At 39.8% G+C, this 19,436-nt stretch overlaps 1 protein-coding gene across 1 annotated transcript in view; it reads left to right on the plus strand.

Moving 5' to 3' along the window:
• Positions 1 to 19,436, plus strand: part of ANKS1B (ankyrin repeat and sterile alpha motif domain containing 1B) — a 431,424-nt gene that overhangs the window by 390,929 nt on the left and 21,059 nt on the right. Inside the window, 3 exon segments of the mRNA XM_058420203.1 lie at positions 7,876 to 7,950; positions 13,087 to 13,215; positions 17,355 to 17,426. Coding sequence (XP_058276186.1) covers positions 7,876 to 7,950; positions 13,087 to 13,215; positions 17,355 to 17,426 — 276 coding nt within the window.

Below are 19,436 nucleotides of genomic sequence, written 5' to 3' on the forward strand. Positions count from 1 at the left end.
TTTACTTAATGTGGGTGGTTTTGTCTCAAGGCCAGCATCTACCTTCATTTACAGTTCCCTAGCAGACTGGTTGTGACCTAAGGGGAAAATCATAATATAAACAATGAGTCTAACCAATTTCGATTCCCCCAATGGAATAGGTTTGGTCATCCAATCCCCTGGTTGATCATCCAGCTCTGAAAGTCTGTGATGTCTGGGTGTATAAATCATAGCTGCCAAAATGGTAATACAGAAGGTTGTGAGATGGTTTGTTTTCCAAAAAAAAGGGAGGAAAAAAATCTAGAAAGAAATGAGTAGTCTGAGTCATCATTAGCTGTGGATGTTGAATCTTGAGCCTGCAAACTGTAGGTCAGTATCATCAGATTAATGTAGTTTAAAATAGCTGAGGTTGTTCTTAAGATTGCCTGAACTTTTAAAATAGAACTGAAATCAAGCAGGCAAATCTTGAGTACTTTAGAACCAAAATCAGTAGGAGGAGGAGTCACATTGCAGGGATTGGGTTCTTCATTCACCCCTGAAATTGGTGCAGGGAAGAACTTGGGAGGTTGAAAGGAATCATAGCCAAGTTCATTAAAAGTTACCAGTTAAAATATCACCTTTTTAGGATTTGCAATTCTCCAGGCAGGAGAGAAGCTTTAGGTACTAGCTGCAAACGTATTCCAGACTGCCAGCCCCAAGGCGGTGGCTATTTATTGTGCCAGCCAGTGGCATATGGTGCTTTTAGCCACCCTGGTCCATAAGATCTCTTACCACTGTGCTCTGAGCTCTGCACCCTGCCCTGAGCCAGGAGAGAGGGCCAAAAGCATCTTTCCCATGGCAGGCAGGCAGGAGGGTGCAGGAAGCACCATGGCATTCCTTGCAGAAGGAGAGCTGGGGCAGGCTTCCCCCTGGTGCTCATACACCCTCCCCAAGGTGTTGAACTGCAGCACAGCCTGAGCTGGGAGAGATCTGTCCTTTTGGGAGGCAGTGAGCAGGAGCCTCTCTGGGGCTCTGGGGACATCTCCAGCCTGTGGCTGCCGCCAGGAGGACAAACCAGTTGTGAGTAATAGTAAGATTTATAGCAGAATAAACCTAGTCATGGCCCCTATGGGGGCACCTCAGAGAGCTGTGATGGAAGGAAGAGATCTTTTAACATCTGAGAGAGCTGGAAAACTTATTCAGAAAGAGTGACAGGAGAAGTTCTTTTCCAGAGTTGCTGAACTCAGACTTGATTTTGAAAGCCTTACTGGGTGCTTCAGTCACATGGTCTCAGGGCTCTTTTTTTTTTTTCCCCCCTAAAATGCAAGGTAGCTTAAATGTAAGGTCATTGTAATGACCACACAGTAAGTGTGTAAGTGTGAGGTAAATCTGTCCTGATTGTTTGGATTATGCCTTTTAACATTATTTTGTAAGATACAATAATTCATTCCTGGGTTAGGATTGATATGCGGAGGGCAATCATTTAAATGGATTTAGTACAACAGATCCTTTACCTACAGAAGAGGAGAAATGTCATAAAAACAAAAAACAGAATTAGCAAAGGCAAGTTTATATTGAAATTTTTAACTAATTTTGCTTCTTTTTGAAATAATACCTTTCACTCAGCAATGCCTTCCAAATACTTCACAGACACTAATACATTTATATTTCCAGTGCACTGTGGAACTGTGATTTGAAATCATATTTTCCATTTTTCAGCTAGGAAAGCTGACGTACAGGGATGTTACAGGTTGAATAAGATGACACAGAAAGTTTGGAGGAGCCAAAAATAAAGAAGTCATCACTAGTTTTGTAACTTTAAACCACAGGATGACATTTTTTATTTACTTGTTTTGTGTTTGTTTTCCCAGCTCCTCTCCTTTTGAAGGATTTAAAGATTACTGTGAATGAGGGAAAAATATGCCCAAGAGAATACTGGTGTGTAAAATGAGATTATCTAAGAAGCAATGAGGAAGGCTTTTTTTAACAATGGTTGAAACTACTTATGAAGTAACAAAAATTTTTACTAGTTGATTTATGAAGCAATAAATACAAAAATATGGTTTTCTAGATTTGTTCTCTTGTTACTTCTTAGGCTACTTACTTCCATTTTTTATCGGCATAAAATAGTTTATGTTGTGAGGATAAGTAGACAGCTATCTAAAAAAAAAGTCAAATCCAAGCAAAATGCTCTTAGGCATTTAGGAGCATTTTATTTTTAATAAGGAAGGATGGTTGAACTGCGACGACCTTCAATTTACATCAAAAGAAGAATGCTTAACTAAATCTATTGCTGGCAGTTGTATTTGTAATTCACTCTATGGGCAGCTGTATCTTGATCTGTAAATTTCAGCTCACTTTCATCCGTAGATCCTTTGAGAACTGTGTGTTTCATAGAATCATAGAACCACCACTGGATCACCTAGTTCCAACCTCCCTGCTCTGAGCAGGGACACCTCCCACTAGAGCAGGTTTCTCAAAGCCCCATCCAATATGACCTTGAACGCTTCCACGGATGGGGTATTCAACATTTCTCTGGACAATGGACAAGTAAACTGATAAAGACATTATAAGAAATATACTTAATTTCTGCCTGAATAGAGAGACAGAATTTTTTCAAGAATGTTACAGAAGCTTACATTTTAGAACTGAATTAATGTGAGGTGGATCATACCTACAAGCTGCTTCAGCAAATGGAATTAAAGAAGCTGCCTCTATATTCAGTATCATTGATCCAAACTCTAGCTGTAGATACTACACCAAGAAAAGGACGAATGTTCTTCATTAATTTACTGTTTTTCACACTCAGTCTTGTGAACTAGAAGGTCTACATTGAAAAAATTGTTTGAAAACTGACTCTTAAATGTCTAACATTTATGGTTTTGATCTGCTGGAAAAAAGCTGTGCTTAGAGTTTGAGGTGCTTTTCTGAGAAAGTGTTTTTGTTGTTTGGGGGTATTTTTTTGCAGAAAAGTAGATACCTATAGTCTCATAATCTTCATTGGTGTTTGTCCAGAAGTTTGTATCCTCTCTGCAAGGCTGAGAGGCTGGGGTACACTGGAAGCTGGCAGCACCAGCAAAAGGGATGTTGTCAATGAGAAGGAGCTCACACCTTTCACCCACTTCTTGCCTGCAAGAGAGCCAGCCTAAGGGGCCCAGTTTTTGTCTGGAAATTTTCATGGAAAGTATTGTCAGGAGAAACAGAAGAAATACACTAATGCAAAACATGTAATTCTTCTAATAAGTGATATTTCAAGTTTCTACTTCTCTAAAAGAAATACAAATTTCAAATTTCACTCTTCGTCTCTGAAGATGTTTCTTTAAAGGAGAATTTGTAGTTATTTCTGCTAGTAAGGCAAGCTCTCCCCAGAGCTTTGAGAGCATTCAGGGCTGCAGCATCTACTTTTATTAAATACCTGAGGTTTTTTATATAGGAGAAAGAAATTCAGCAAAGGGCCACTGAGATGATTGGGAGCTGAAGCATTTGCCCTCTGAGGAGGGTCTGCACAACCAGGGCTGGTTGGAGAAGACGTGGCTTTGGGTGCTGAAACTGAAAGAGGGACTCTGGGTGACATGGGGAACTTTCTCCGCACATGGAGTTCACAGAGTCTGTCCAGTCTCTGCCCTTGAGGTTTTCAAGACCTGACAGGATGAAGCCCTGAGCAATCTGGTCTCATCTCACAGCTGCTCTTGCTCTGAGCTGGAGTTGGAGTGGAACTTTACAGAGCTTCCTTGCAGTATGAATTACCCTGTGAATGATATCCTTATTCTTTTGAAAGACTGCTCCATCTAATTTGAAGTGTACTGAAACTTTCTGATCTTTTTTGACCTCCCCCAACCTAAATCACTTTGCTAATTTAATTGCTATTTTGTTTCTCTGTGTAATCCTACTAAATTTCATCTGACCGATCTGTAATTCATCAGATCTGTTTTCAGTTCTTACCCCATTCTGAGAAGTCCCTCACTTCTGGATCCACTTTAGAGAGCACTGGCACTCCTCCAAGCCACAGCATGGAGCAGGTCCTTGCAGATTGCCTCAACATGTTCAGTCCATTTGTGCTTAAATACCAATAATCATCCTCGAAACATGCTGCATCAGGAGTCACACAGTGTCCAAGTCTTGCTGTACTTCTCCTTGCTGCTGATGATTTAATTGGCCAGTTTTCTAAGATAAGAAGGAAATATGATCTGAGATGATTCATACCTAAGAACCTCATTATGAGCATCTTGAATTTTTCTTGGCACGTAGAAACTGTCTTGGTAGCATGTGGCAGGAAATATTAGACTTTTTCGTTGTTATTCTCATTAATAAAAATTCTCAATAAGGTATGCATAGGTATAAATATACATGTGCATACAAATATCCCTGAGTGTTTATTTCATATGGCCAGGAGTGATGTCAGAAGTCATGAGAACCAAGGGATGGTGGCTGGATTTTTAAACATTTCTAGTCACTTACTGGTTCCTGCAGTAAGTTAAGGCTGGCTGTAACTTTCTGAACCTTCCTTTTCTCCCATCTTAAATACTCTTTTAGCCTTTCTTTGGTCATTTAGTATCTTCTATGACTTTTCAAGGATAATTACTCCTGATTTAGGTAAACCTTTAACATCTCCTAACATGTTATTGAGTGAAACTCATTGAGCTGTAATGAATATATCTGGACTGCCTTCCATCCGGCGCCTGCTGCTCCTGTGTGTGCTGTCCAGGTATTCTTTTCTGCCACTTTCCTCTCCTTAGAAAGCATATGATTTCTGTGATCAGTCTTACATTTTCTTTCTTCAGATAATGAGCTGTGTTTTCCTACTCTATAAGGAGGAAGCCTGAAGTTTTCCCTGGATGACTCTTTTCACCCTTCCTTTGCCCCTCCCGCCTGTCAGAGTTGTGTTCCACCATGACTAGACAGGAAAACCTTGTATGCACAGGACACTGCAGAAAGAATATGATAGCAGAGTCTTGCTGTGACATTACCTGTAAATATTTATCTTTTGGGAAGTATTAAGATAATGGCATGTTTGATGCTAATCAGACAATGGATGATGTTTGTTAGCTATTGTTTTGCTCTTCTTTGCCATATTTGCCATTGAGAAAGTGTTCTTTGTTAAACTCATCCACAGAACCTCTGTGTCAGTGGTATTGGGTGCCTAAGTTTATTGTGGTGGAAATGTATGCACAGATTGAATTCTTTAGGGGTTTTTTGAGAGCATATGTTTTGGGAGCTGAAAATTATGAGTGTTTGAAGCCTAATCCCTGTTCTTCCTTCTACTGCCTATTATTTTAGCCTCAGATAATCACTTAACCTTTTTCTTTGCCTTGGTTCCTTCCTCTCCCCCACAGGGATATGCAACTTTAGGTACTTCTCCGGGGCATTTCATAATTCATTAAAAATTTCAAGTACTTTGAAGACATAAAATATATATGTAGTAAATGCTGAATATTTCTACAATGGTGCAAGGAAAAGGTTGATTTCTGAATTTGAATTCATTACCATCCATAAAGTTAATGTTCCATCTGCACTGCATTTCAGTACCTTAGTCATTCAAACATTAATGAATGCAAAACTGAGTAATGAGTTTTGCAGTGCTGCCCTTCTGACTGGGCATTCATGGAGTTGTGGGAAATTCTCAGTCTCTACTTGTCTTGATTTATTGTTGATTATATTTAAAGATGGTTTTGCTTAAGCCTAGATCCTTCAAAACTTTAATTCTCAATCTAGATCTGTTTGTTGGGGGAAGTTCACTTGAACAATTCTTAAAGCACAGAGTTGGACCCAAAACTTGTGTGCTTCCATTTGGGAGAAGATGGGCTGGGGAGGGAGGGGCAGGAAGGATACCACTGGCAAGTGTAAAAGAGGATTAATTCCCTGCCCTCTTTTTAAATGGAGCAACTTGAAGCCTGGGCACACACATGCTGCAGGATTACCTGTCCCTTTGTTAGCACCAGGGCAGCTGAAAGATGAGCTGGCTGAGGCCCCATGCCAATTCCTAAGGGCAAGTTCTTGAGAGGGGCAGGATTTAAGGGCACACTTTGTCTCAAGAATATCATGATGCTGAGAAGTGGCTGCACGATGTGGCAGCATCATGGCAACCCTTTGCCAGTGCTTGGGACATCTGCCAGCATGCAGTATCCTGCTGCATCCCTTACTGATTTCAGTACCTCAGTGTGTACAAATAGCAGTGCAGTCGGTTTTCTTAACTACCTTGGTTACCAGATGCTTGGGCGTGTTGCACCAGCATGGAAATGCCTTCTCTTTGCTCTTCTCTTGAAAAGCAGAGGCATAGTCTTCTGCCATGGATTCCTATTCAGGAATCTTCCCCCCATCAGGTAAACAGGTGCAGGCATCACAGCAATGGGTATGGCCAGAACATCCAGAAGTTAGTTTGCTTGACATATACAGAAAGAGGTCATTGATAACCGCTAGTGCAATGTCCCAAGGACAGCACAGCGGAAGTAGCTGCAGCGGTGTTTTGCTGCTGGCCTTGCACTGAGACTATGTCTTCATCGCATGGAGGAGGACTAGTTTGTAGCAAGTTGCAGGGGATGAGGTAGAAGACTGAACAAAAGTCAAAGTTTAATTAGCTAACGCTAATTATGAGGGAGAAGCAAAAAACTTTGAAAACAAGATGAGGGAGGTGGAGTTAACCACATATGTGAAAGTTTTAAAATTACTGAAACTGGAGGAAGGGATGTATTTCAAATTAGGAAGGAAGTGAGTGATAATTAACAACAGTAAACAGCCACCAGTCTGTCTGGCAGGGCTCTCTAGTCAGTCCAGAGGATGCCAGGCTTCCCTTACAGTAACCAGAAGTGGTAACTTACTCTGTCACCCATGAGGCAGCCAGAGTGCAGGCTACAAAAGGTAAGAGCAAGAGACATATTTTAAGCAGATTTGCACTTCTTTGGGTTGATTTGAGCATTAGTGCTAAATTCCTGCTGCTGCTGACAAAAACCAGTAATGCATGTTCTTGATGTAGTTAAATTACTGAGATATTAATTGCTATCTCTTCTGGATGCTGCAGTTGCATTTTTCATGTCTGTTTATTGCCTTTTGTTGCTGCCTGCTGAAGATAGCGTGGGCAGATCCTATGTCTGATGCTTTGTTTTAGTTGCCTGGCTACCGTAAAATGTTATCTTAGCTTTTGCTGAGGTGCTGCAGATGCTTTATTGATGATTGTCCAAACAAGGAAATATATAAAAGATGCTGGTGAATGCTGTACTTGCCTGGTTCTGCTGCTTTGACTAGAGGTGCTACAATATGCTTACTTTGCTTCTCTACTACACATTCTCTGTATGATAATGTAGAGGGTAGGCTGAAACCTTTCATTTACACATTAGAGTCATGGTCAATGTCAAAGGTAATATTATATGTATCTTAGTGTGCAGGGAACTGTTGGAAGGAGATGGTGGGCAGCTGTTCCACTAAATTGCAATACATTCATTTCTGGTGATGGTTATAAAGAAAATGTATTTTTCCTGTTGATTGTGTTGCCAGATTTTTCCCTTCCTTTCTCCCTGTGAATGTCTCCAACAGAGAGAGATTTAAGTCTCAAAACTTACTTGGGATGTTGACTTCAAACTTCTTCCCTGCCAAAAACTGAAAGTAACCAATATTTCTTCTGCTCTAGGCAGTTTCTATTTATGCTTGCATAACTTTTTCTCTTTACAACATGAACACTTCTGACTAAATCGTTGTCTAGTACTCACAGTCTGAAACCTCTTCTAAAGTATCTGAATAATCTATGTTTCTTTCCAGTCAGTCCAAAAATATTTTGTCAGCAAATAAATAAAATAATTACTTTTTACAACTGTTTTGCTTCCTTCTTTAGTATTATTGCAAGCCTTTTCTTAATTATTCTTGCCTTTTGGCAGTTGCAGCGCATTAATATTTACAAGATGAGATACAGTTTTCTGTTTATATTAGCAGTCTTCGGTCTGTGAGATCTGGACCAACCAGAATGCAGGATATCCTTTCTCATCGATTCATCAGGTTCATAATGTAAGATACAGTGATAAATGGCTATGTTGTCACTCTATGGATGTACAGTCTGTTGCCTTGGTGTTATCTCCAGGTGTCATGTCGCTGAAATGACGAAAGCCGTCCGTACCTTGTCCGCCCTGTGCGGGGACCGTGTGTGCGCGCATTCGTGTATCGTGCCGTGTGGTTAGCGTATGTCGGCTCCGTGGTGTGCGTGCGTGCGGGACGGGGGGCACCGCCAGCGGCCGTCTCGCTCAGGGGGAGCTTTGAATTCTGTTCCTCATGTTTTTGTTCACTCCCTCTTCCAAAGCGGGAAACCGTGTAAACAGCTCAGTTTGCACAGTTTCACCCCCGCGGTGTGTTGTGCTGCCCTCTCTGTGTTGGTCCATAGGCTTTACCCAGCTGAGGTTACACTCTGCCTTTGCAGAGGCACTTTGGGGAAGTTGGAGGTAACGCTGATGGGTGCCCTGAGTTTTTGTCACTTCTGTGGCATTCACAAGCGCTGCGCACGTGAGAGCAAACCTGGTGATCCGTACTGCAGTGTGGTAAGGACAGCAGCCAGTTGTTCAGCAGAGTATTTGAAAGCTGCTGTAGATTTCGAAGTCTGTCATGTTTCCTTGGAACACTTCTGCCAGAGAGAGGTCATTTTGGCTACGGAGCCAGAAGTATTTTAAATCTGAAGTACAGCACGAACCTGTTTCCATTATTTCAAAAGCCAAACGTTTAAGGAGCTAGAAAAATTGTCTTCCTCTAAGAATTAAAACACAAGCAAATAGTGGGGATTCGACAGGTCTGTAGAACATTTAAAATTTTTACAGAAAAAAAAATTTCAATTTTTCAGCCAGAACTGTTGTATCCATGTGTGCTCCAATTTGTTGTTGTCATGGTGACTAATACATGTTACCATAACTAGGCATGAGGCTTAACAGGTAAAAAGTTATAAGATATGGTCCTTGTTAAAAATAACTACATTGAAACCACTCAGAGCCAGGCCTTCTTGGTTTTCTCTTTGTTTTAGCATGGAGGCTTTTTAACTTGACATTTTTATGCAAAGACGAGGGAGATATTAGATTTTTATAGAATATTTATTGAGGTTACTTCTTATTTGTGACTATCTCTGCATCCAGGTGCCTTTAATATGAGTCAAATACACTTCTCAGAGAATGGGATGAGATAGGAAAATGTGCAGCAGATGTAGAAAAAATTGTAGAGAAAATAATAGCTGTAGTCTCCTTCTGTAGCTCACTTGATATCAAGCATCCTACACTTTCTAGAGCACAGAGAAATGTATATCTGCCTTTTTTAGGGGTTAGAAAACCCTGGAAGAGCACAAGGTAATGTTCTCTGAGGCTTTTAAAAGTTGTCATTGCAAAAGGATTGAATCCTTACCACTCTAGCACCTGCCTTGAGACCATTTTCTGACTATAAACCCTTTATCTGCAAAATGCAGAGCAAAAAAAAATCTTCTTTTTCAAGTTAGCTGAGACCAAAGAGAGGAAAGGTGCTGCTTAAAGTCATAGGGAGGTTAGAATACTAAACCACAGGCAGTGCAGCAAAAACCATGTGATAAATTGCACAGCTGTCTGATGAGCTGTAAAGTTAGATGAGGAAGAAATTATCTCTTGCCTTTCTACTCCATCAGAGAGATAAATATCTCCATCCATTTATTGTGTCATAAAAAATACATAAGCTTAAATGTTTGATTATTTCTTATAATTGCAAATTAAATATTCAAACCAGAAAATCCTTATCCTATCACATCTATTTTTAAAACTTAAATTAAATATTATAGTTGGCCTTGCACAGCAATTTATGAACATTTCTGTACTGCTTGAAAAGTGTTTTAGGTGCTTATGAAGGATCTGAATCTCAATACATCACTCATAAATTGTTCCACATCAACTCCTCAGATATAGGACTATTAGTAATTAATATTTTTCCACCCTGCCTTGAGACTTGTGGTTTCAAGTCTTCTGTAGGTCAAAGATGGTCCTATTTCGTATTTTACCTGATGTTAGCTGTCATCATCACATCCAAAATCTCAGAATTTTAGTATCTAACTGGAGCCAGTCAGCTGAGAAGCTCCCTTTCTTCTTGGTGAAGTTTTTAGACACAGTTTTATGAATATATTTAGGCATCTAAATCTCATTCAAAAGCTCTTCTTCCCTAAAAAAAAAAAAAAAAAAAAGCATGGGGAATATGTAATAGGAATTACACTTCTATACATTTTCATGGATATGGGCTTTGGAGACTACCCTGCTACAACTCAGTCTAAATAGGTTATGAATACTTATAGTAATATTGTTTAAAAATTTAAGAAGTTTGGTAAGAAACAAAAGGAAATGAAACCAGGAGCCATTACTGCTGAATATTTAAAAACATCTGTGATACAGCTGTAAAAGAAAATTTTAACATGTATAATGTCTTCTCCATCCATCATAATAATCTATATCTATGTGTTTAATTTTATGCCCTTTTCTTAGTACCTACTCCCTGTACAAGACACTGAAATACATGAAATGCCTCCAGAGCAATGGTCAGTTAGGAACAGCAGAAATCCTGTATGTGAGCATTCCCCTAACCTCGGTTCTATTGCATATTTAGAACATCCTAGAGCTATATAAAGCAATCTTGGCAATTCTGTTTTGTCTAATTTAAAAGGAGTAGGTAGTAGGATGATTATATTTATAGAGCATTCAATGGATGCAAACATGGTGTCCACACAGTCCCACTGTGTCTCATACACTAGTTTCATTAGCCTGGTTGAAGACTATTTCTCATTTCTTTGTGAAATTGAGCCAAAACAAGAGGTAATCATTGTGCCCCTTTTTCTGCCCTTTATTTACAGATGGAAACAATGCAGTCCTCTATGCTTTTTATTTTTGCACACTTAATGTGCAAAAGGGGATCAAACTGTAAAATTATGTACTCACTTTACTCCTTATGTACACTGCTTAATTTGCCAGTGCTATCCCTTTCCTGCACGTGAGGAAAGCCAGCTGCTGAGCAGTGCAGCAGAAGGGCTTGGGGTACTACCCCATGCCACTGTTCGGTAGAAATTCCGGTCCTGCCTCATGGCCATGCCTGTGCTTCCTTGGTAGAGAGACCAGTGGTCAAAAGATGTACTTTTGTAGCTTTTCTGTCCTGAATTTATTCCCTGTCCATGCAGGAACCTTTTGCTAAATGGCCAGGATGTACCTCCTGAGCTCTGCTTCCTTACACAAAACATGAAGGAGTGTATCTTTATTAGGGGGGGAAAAAAATAACTAAATCAAGTGGTCTATTAGCTGTGGCCTTGAACAGTTCATAAGAGACAGCTGAGCACATTGAGAATTTGTGATGGGTGCAATCCATCTTCTCTTATTGTCAAAGACAGACTCCACTAATAAGGATGCAGATCCTTACCCCTTGTAATATGATGGAAATCTTATTTTATAAGAACTGCCTTATAAAGAAATCAAATTTCCACTTCAGATTAAATAAGATAAAAAGGTTTTATGCATTAGTGGCCAGAAGGATTCACTTTCGTGTATGCAAACTGACAAAAAATGGAGCAATGGCTCTTGCTGCTTTCCTTTCAAAATCTGATGCTGAAGTCATATCCATGGCATATAGGCAACTTAACTAGGCAAAACAGAAATTATGGTACTGTGTAATTGGTAGATTTGCTAATGGTGCCAACAGTAACTAGGCTCAACTTACTTTATGATGTTCTCTTGCTTGAAGTTGCCATATTGGCAGGGTAATGTGGATGTTTCCAGATTTATCTCTTGCTTTTCATTGCAGAGCTGTGCAAATGCGTGTCATTTTGTTATTTTGTGACACATGAAAATGATGTACTTGTTCTGTTTACTCTGTCCTGACTTAATTAGTGAGATGTGACAGTTTGCCAGATTTTGAATGTCTTCAGTAAGATTTTTTCATGTGTTTTTAATGCTTAACTCTTTTTTGTTATAAAAGTCTAAACTTCTAGCCCTGTTCTGTGTGAAATGCTGATGACAATTCCTTGTCAGTTTGAACACATATTTTAGCAATGTGACCTACATAGAAAATACAAAAATAAGTGCAGGTAAAGAAAGAAGTAATATAATCCAAACTGAAATAATCATATAGGAGAGGGTAAAATAGTTTGAGAGAGAATGGGCAGGAGAAGAAGGAGGATCAGGAAGGAGAAGTGTAATTGCAAAAAGAGTTGTGAGAAGAGGGGAATTGAGAAGCAGTCCAGACCAGACAGGGTAGGAGAGAAGTGAGGGTGATGACAGAGGGAAGAGGAGTCCATCCATGGGTCATTTTCAGTAAAAGTGAGCTGATGCAGAGGCCTGAAAGGTAGAAGTAGCCCCTAGGGTGAGGTCAGTTCAGGTCCTATGGAGCCATGATCAAAAATACACAATGGCAAGTGAGACCCAGACCAGCACTGCCAGGCTGGGGACATTTCTGTACTGATGCCTGCATTGGCTCTTTCGGTGGGAAGAAGAGCGTGCTGTGAAGGGATTTGGCAGCAAACTGCACTCCTACCTGTGTTCTCTGAGGGCTTTGAGGAAAGAGAGGAGATGACAGCTCAGAAAGGCAGTCTCCTATATCAGTGAGAATGATAAATGTGGAAGGCACAATGAGGCATCAAGAGAAGGTGATCAAAGTAAATATTCGTAAAGAGATTAAAGAATGCCTCATGGTTGAAGAATGTATAATAAGTCTTCAGATCAAAGCAAAATCTCTGTTATTTAGCCATTTAGGAAAGTTAGTTATTGGTTATGTGTGCTGGATAATGGAAGGCGTATTAACTGTGCAGAAAAGCTTGTAAAATACATAGCAGAATTTGTGAAAGGCATTTTTGTGCATCTCATGGTTTTTTTCAAGTGCACTCATCCTCATATATGTATTGTAAACACTTTTTTTTAAGGAACATTTCCGGTGCCTAATGATTTTATTCTCAAAGCAAAGAGATTTAATTAAAGCCTCATTAAACACTACAGAAGATGACTTTGGATTATAAATTAAATAATGAAAAATGTTGTAGGAGTTGTGTTCCCTTATTTTAGTAACATGGCTCTATGTGTAGAAAATAAATCCTTGTTAATTGAGCAAAACAGTGGAGGGCTGCTTCACCGTGAATTTGCCTGCACATACTCTTACATCTTGAACAACTGTGATTTTCAGACAGGAGACTGGGGAGAGCCTTCAATTACCTTGCGACCTCCAAATGAAGCCACAGCATCAACACCTGTACAATATTGGCAGCATCATCCAGAGAAACTCATCTTCCAGTCATGTGATTATAAAGCATTTGTAAGTGTTGATAAATTTAGTGGTTTGATTTGGGGTAGATATATTAAACTTGGATTTTGATAGGCTTTTATGTTTTATTTCATTTGTAATATTTTTTCAGTCACTTTTAGAGAGACAGGTCTCTACTTCTGAAATACTGTAATTGTAATAAATGAGAAACAAGGATACACAGTACTTTTTGCTATGAATTGTGTGATATATTGCAGTCCCTGTGGCATTAGTGTTAGAGCAAGGGAACTATGAGTAAGTGGCTAAGTGTTGTTGAAGTGACAGTGAGAGCAAGCACCCCTACTTTTCATCTCTTACAAATCCCTGTCTAGTAGTTATGAAAGAATAATAAAACATAATATGGGATCCTCATACCTACCTTAATGCTGTGTGCGCAGCAATTAAGGTAAGTGTGACCTCACCTGAACTTTATACATGTGGTTTTGGAAAAGGAAATAGAGAAAAAGGAGGTGAGGGTCCTGAGTGTTCTCCATCCATGGGACAAGGGCACATTCAGACCTCACCCAACCTGATGGCTACTTGAAGCACCAGTAGCAGTCAGTTCCATCAGGGCAGGACATACTTATTTTTACCTCCGTGTGGTGGCAGGTGATTACCACTTCCCATCCCTGGAGAAATGGAGCTTCCCTCTACAACTAAAGACAATTAGTCTTCTCTGGCTGCTACAAATGCCTGTGGAGGAGAGAAAGGTCTCCTGTGGTACAAATAGTCATTAATAGTCATTGGAAGGCTTCCTTTTTTTTTTTTTTTTTTAATGAAAAACAGTTTTCTGAAATCTTGAGTTCCCTGTCAACAAGGTGCGGGGACTGGAGCTTCTGGGGAGCTGAAGAGGCACCTCAGCCCAGGTTTTTAAATGCTCGCATTTCCCCCTCTGCCTTTGCTGGAAATCATTGTTGAAATTGCTGAAGCCCACTGTGTGTCCTCCCTGGAGGTGGCCGCCTTATGAAGGCTGGCTTACGGCACAGAGGAAAGGGGCTCAGTTCTTGCAGTGACTTTAGGATAATAGCTGGGGGCTAACCACCGGTACAAGATGTGGGGTTGAGATCCTCTTCACTTGAAGGGTGCTTTTTAGGATAATGCTCTGTTCACTAAATGCTGCTGCACTTTGGGGAGCAGTTGGAGGTTGCTGGACCGGATTTAAAGCATATCTGCGAAGGATATGCCTGGCTCCCACTGAGGAGGGACAGAAGAGGTGCTACAGAGCTGTCTTTCTGGAGCACTTCTGTATCTTCCATCAGACCCTCATGGGATTAAAAATTGCCACACATGCAGTGATTATCCCTGGACAGTAACTAGAACCTCTGCCTTCCTCAGCAAATTATGGACAAGGACTGTCTCACCTGCTCACAGTCTTGTCCTCCTACTATTCAAAACCTTCTTGCTCGCCTCCGATTGAAAAGGAAGGTTAGCAGCTTCTAGTTCTTTAAATATTTTTCCTAGTTTTTAGTGAACATGTTTACCTTGGGTACCTTTTCTCTTTTTGCATGATCCAGCAGTAAATCCATAATCCAGTGTAACATTTGTAATAGATTGGAAGATGGATCATTAAAGAAATGAAGTTGGAATGACCAGGAATATCCAAGTTAGTGGTGATTAAGGAAAGACCTTCCTTTCCTCAGGCACATGTGTCAGTGCTTTGTTTCAGCTCCTTGAGCTGTATTGACCTCGGCCCTACAGAGTAAAACCCCGGCTTGCAAGTTATAACTGGGGTAGCTTTCACTCTATGCCACATCAGTCAGTTAAACTGTTGGATGTTCTCTGTAGTGCTCACACATGCCCTGGGTGTTTGAGAAGGAATATTTCCAAAAGCACAGCAAGTCAAAAGGAAGCAAAATTTCCTCTTAGAGTTTCAAATTTTTCTGACAACTAAATTGGGTGGTACTACTGTGATTTCTGTGTCTATTCCACAGCCCACCTTGGGAAGCATTTCTAAATGCCTTCAGCTGAGGCTTTTTGCTGCTGTGCAGATGGGACAGGAGCTGTCCTTCTCTTTCTTCCTCTTCTGCCATAAGCAAAAAGCGCTGCTTTTTTACCCTGGTGCCTGATCAACTGGTAGCTTTCAAGAAAAAACCTATTTGTTTTATTATATTCTATAAAAAATGAGAAAAATACCCCACCAACCCCCAAAGCAAAACAAAAAACACCAAACCATCCAACCAACAAAACAAAAACGTAAGACATTTATTGTAACCTGCCCAGAGAAGGCTAAGAATTCCTAATGTGTCAGACAGTGGGATTCAGCGAAAAATACAGTTCAATTCAATATGGTTTTGTTTACTCTTCTAATTTCAGAGCTTGCTTTAAATTTGTTGTTTGTCTTCAAGGGCAATATCAAACTGTCCCATCAAATTAATGCCCAAAGCCCTAATCACGTCACCATTGAGCCCCAGCTGGACGCACAGCTGCTCAGTTTACGAGTCTTTCGCATCTGCAGTCCTCTAGGAATGCCCTTCATTCATTCCTTTATGCTTGTGCTTATCTGGTAGTGTTGATGGTGCTCACTGGCCCATTTATAATGCCCTACATAGTGTTTCTCAATAATTGCTGTGTTGGCTGCTGTCTACATTGAAATATTTATGCAATTTTTTTGCAGATCAGACACTCCTGCAGAACACAGTGTAAACTGAAGGCTTTAAAGAAAATATTTAAGTTTAGGTCAGGAGACCAGAAAACTGAACCAGTACATTCTCTGTCCAGTTACAGCTTACATTCATCTGTAACTGAAGTTCTTTTTGATAGGTTCTTGTCTAAGCTGAAGCTGGTTCATCATCTGGTTGGGTCAGTCTAGGCTGTTTCCAAGAGGAGTCAGTCTGGTAGAGTGGGAGAGGTCAACAGTGGTGGGCTGTAGCATCCTCCAGAAAGAAAAAGGCTCCTGCTCACAGTACTTTCTCTCCTCCTGCAGCCCACTTACCATATTCTTGCAGTGGCATGACTTATCTTTAGCTCCCATGTTGCTCACTTAGGACTGGAGACTTAGGAGAAGCTGTGGCCTTGTGCTGCAGTGAGAATACAGAGAGAGCCTTCTCTGTGCCTGGGAAGAGCAGGTGAGGGGTTCCTTGCTGTGCTCTCTGCTCAGTTAAGCCAGACGTGCACGTGAAACGGAAATTAAGAAGTGTCCCATTTGCACAGAGCTCTAAGAACACATGTACACCAACAGATATGCACGCCTCTAGCATCTATAAGAGAAATGCAAAGCGTGGTGTGGCTTTGGTACAGCCCAGTTAGCCATAACGAGAGCCCTAGCTGCTAGTTGGGAATGGCAGGGATGATGCAGCCAGCTCCATCCTGGAGGAGCTGCGCCACTCAAACACGGTGTAGGGGGAGTACTGAGACCTCAGAGGAGCAGAGGTTGCTGTCAGGGTGCAGGAGGACTCAGAAGTGACACGGTGAGGGGGAGCCCTGTAGAAGAGGGGCTGTGTGGCTGAGGCACTGCCTGCCTTGTTGCCCTTGGAGATGAGCAGGCTTCTCTGGGGGCACGGTGGTTGCCAGTGAGCTGAGCCAGAACACAGCACCCTGCTGTTTCCTCTCACACAGCCCTCCTCCAGATCACTAAAGGCTTCAAAAATAAAAGTTCAAGGTCTGCCTTTTCTTAGGAAGAAATACTGCTTTAAGCTAGTTTGAGCACAGATTTATTGTCTCTCTCTTTGCTGACATCGGGCTCTGCTATTTGCACGTAAATTAGTTACAGATTGCGTACACTGAGGTTAAGATCACTGCTGGCCTTCTCATCCATGTGATTGCACACATAACAATAGGAGTTTGGCAGATGGCAGCTAAAAAAAGCAAATTCTCCATTTTATAATCAAATGGCTTTTTTAAGATGGAATCTGTAGTGTTTGTTCGTTGTTTCAGTAGCTAAAATGATAAGCTAGACGACTTTCAGATATTGTTTCAAAGAATGCTCCAGCTGATTCAATACACTTGTTGCTGTGCATTCTTGTTTCATGGGTTGATTTACGTGGGTTTAAATGATTTGTCAAAGTGCAAAGTAAAAAAAAAAAAAAAAAGCAGTATGTTAAGAAATTGATTGTTACCACTAGGTGTTTTTAAATGTTTTTAGTGCATTTCTGCAGATGTTTGTCAGTTCTGAAATTTCAGTTAATTTAAGTTCAATGGATTTTTTTTTCTAGTATTTAGGTTCTATGCTGGTAAAAGAGTTAAGAGGCACAGAGTCAACACAGGATGCATGTGCAAAGATGAGGGTAAGTTTATAAAACTACTCTTTTCTCTATTGTAATAGTATTAAATAACACAAATCTGTGATTGCTTGTACTGTACCCTTTTTGCTTTTGTAATGTAGTTACCCGTTTCCTTTCCTTGCTTTTACGTTGATATTCAATAGGATATCTATTCTGTCTTATATCTTAATTTGAAGTAATACCAAAATTTAAAGATAAATTTTTATTCTGCATGTTGTCTCTAACAAAAAACCTCAAATGTATGTATTATGTTTTCTCATGAATCTTTGAATATGTTTCAAAATACTGTCCACACAATTGAAGCATGCCCTTATCCAATTGTTTAATAAATAGAATTTATATCTTCTATATTATAATGTAGATGGAATTTTCAATGTTAAATATGTAGTAGTAAATATATAACGTTACCAAACACACTGGGTTTTATGTATTGTCTAATCCATCAGTCCTGTGGATAATTTTACTCGCATGAATATTTCCTTTGAGTTACTTACGTGCGTTTTGATTAATGGGTGAAGCGGGGTCTAACTCAGTTTCATCTGATGGCGGAAAAGCAGCTAGGTTTCCTCCAGACTGTTAAGAATATGTTTTCCTGTGGCTCTTTGGCCTGATACTGGTTTGTAGAAAATTACAGTAGCCTATCTCCAAGAAACATTGCTGCTGCAAACTGAAAACAAGCCATAGCCTGATTTGTTCCCAACCGTAGTTGTAATAGAACACACCTGTTCACAGCCGTGGTGAACATATCATGGTCTGCCATGAATAATTTATGAAGAATGTATGTTTGCTAATCTACTAAATGTGTAAAATTACCTTGACGAATTAGCAAAATGTTTTCTTCTGTGTATCATACGTTTCTTATGCAAGATGTCTCTGAGCACAAGACGTGACATTCAGATCACAAAGCTGGAAGATGTCTGAAATTCATGCGATAAGACAATCATTTCCTGCTGGTTACATGTGTGCAGCGCACAGACTTTCATACAAGCTATGTTAGCTAAGGGCTGGCAGTAATTCACAATTACGAGATTGCCTGAAGATCTGAGGCTTTTCAGCTAATTGCGTACTAATTATTCCTTACCTGGACTTAAACTCATCTGGGAAAAAAAAAAAAAAAAAAAAAAAAAAAAAAAAAAAAAAAAAACCACAACACACCACCAACCAATTTGAAACAGAGGGATTAATTAATTCAGGCTGCAAGCATACCATCTTCCAGTTCAGTTGGTTGTGCAGAAATTAGGGCAGAATTTGGCACCATAGTAGCATATGACAACTTCACTAAGTTTTCTGACTGAACTAGAAGGCTTAACATCAAAAAGGGCATTTTAAATAATTTATAGGCATTTTAATATATATTTATATAACTAATAACTTTGGCCAATTAAAATTATACAACTGAAGAAACTGTTTGAAAACAGATTTAATTTAAAATACATATTTCATGTATAAATAGTGCAGTTGCACCAGTTTTCTATATTGCCATACAGGACACTTACATAATACAGTGGTGGGGTTTATGTACCTTTCTTTTTTACATTCTCTTTCGAAACAATTATTCTGTGAGAGTGTTTATTTTATGGTTTGAATCTTTTTTTTGTTGCAAAGATATTTGAATAAAACTGTTTTTAATCAGGATTTAATCTGTTCTTTCTGAGTAGTCCTTTTAACCATGTTCCTATTCAAGTCCAAAGCAAAAACCTTTGACTTACTGGGAACAAATTTTTATTTTAGCCTGTTTCCTAGTGAGAAAATTGTATATTTTTCAAAAACTTTCTGCCTCTGGTTATCTCCTGAAAGTTTTTGTCAGTGAATTGGGAGTCCAGGTTGTCCAAAGTCATAATAAAATTTTGCTGTGATGTTCATTATTGTATTTAGACAGCCTTGGGTTGTAATTGAAAAGCTGGTTTCTGTTATAGTTACATTTTACTTTAAATGTATTGAAACATGCATTTCGTGTCAAGAAAAAGAAGTGAAAAACTAGATATATTATTTGTCTGGCTCTCATGTAGTGAG

This window comes from Hirundo rustica, chromosome 4, assembly GCF_015227805.2.
Source record: "Hirundo rustica isolate bHirRus1 chromosome 4, bHirRus1.pri.v3, whole genome shotgun sequence".
In the NCBI taxonomy this organism is placed as follows: domain Eukaryota; kingdom Metazoa; phylum Chordata; class Aves; order Passeriformes; family Hirundinidae; genus Hirundo; species Hirundo rustica.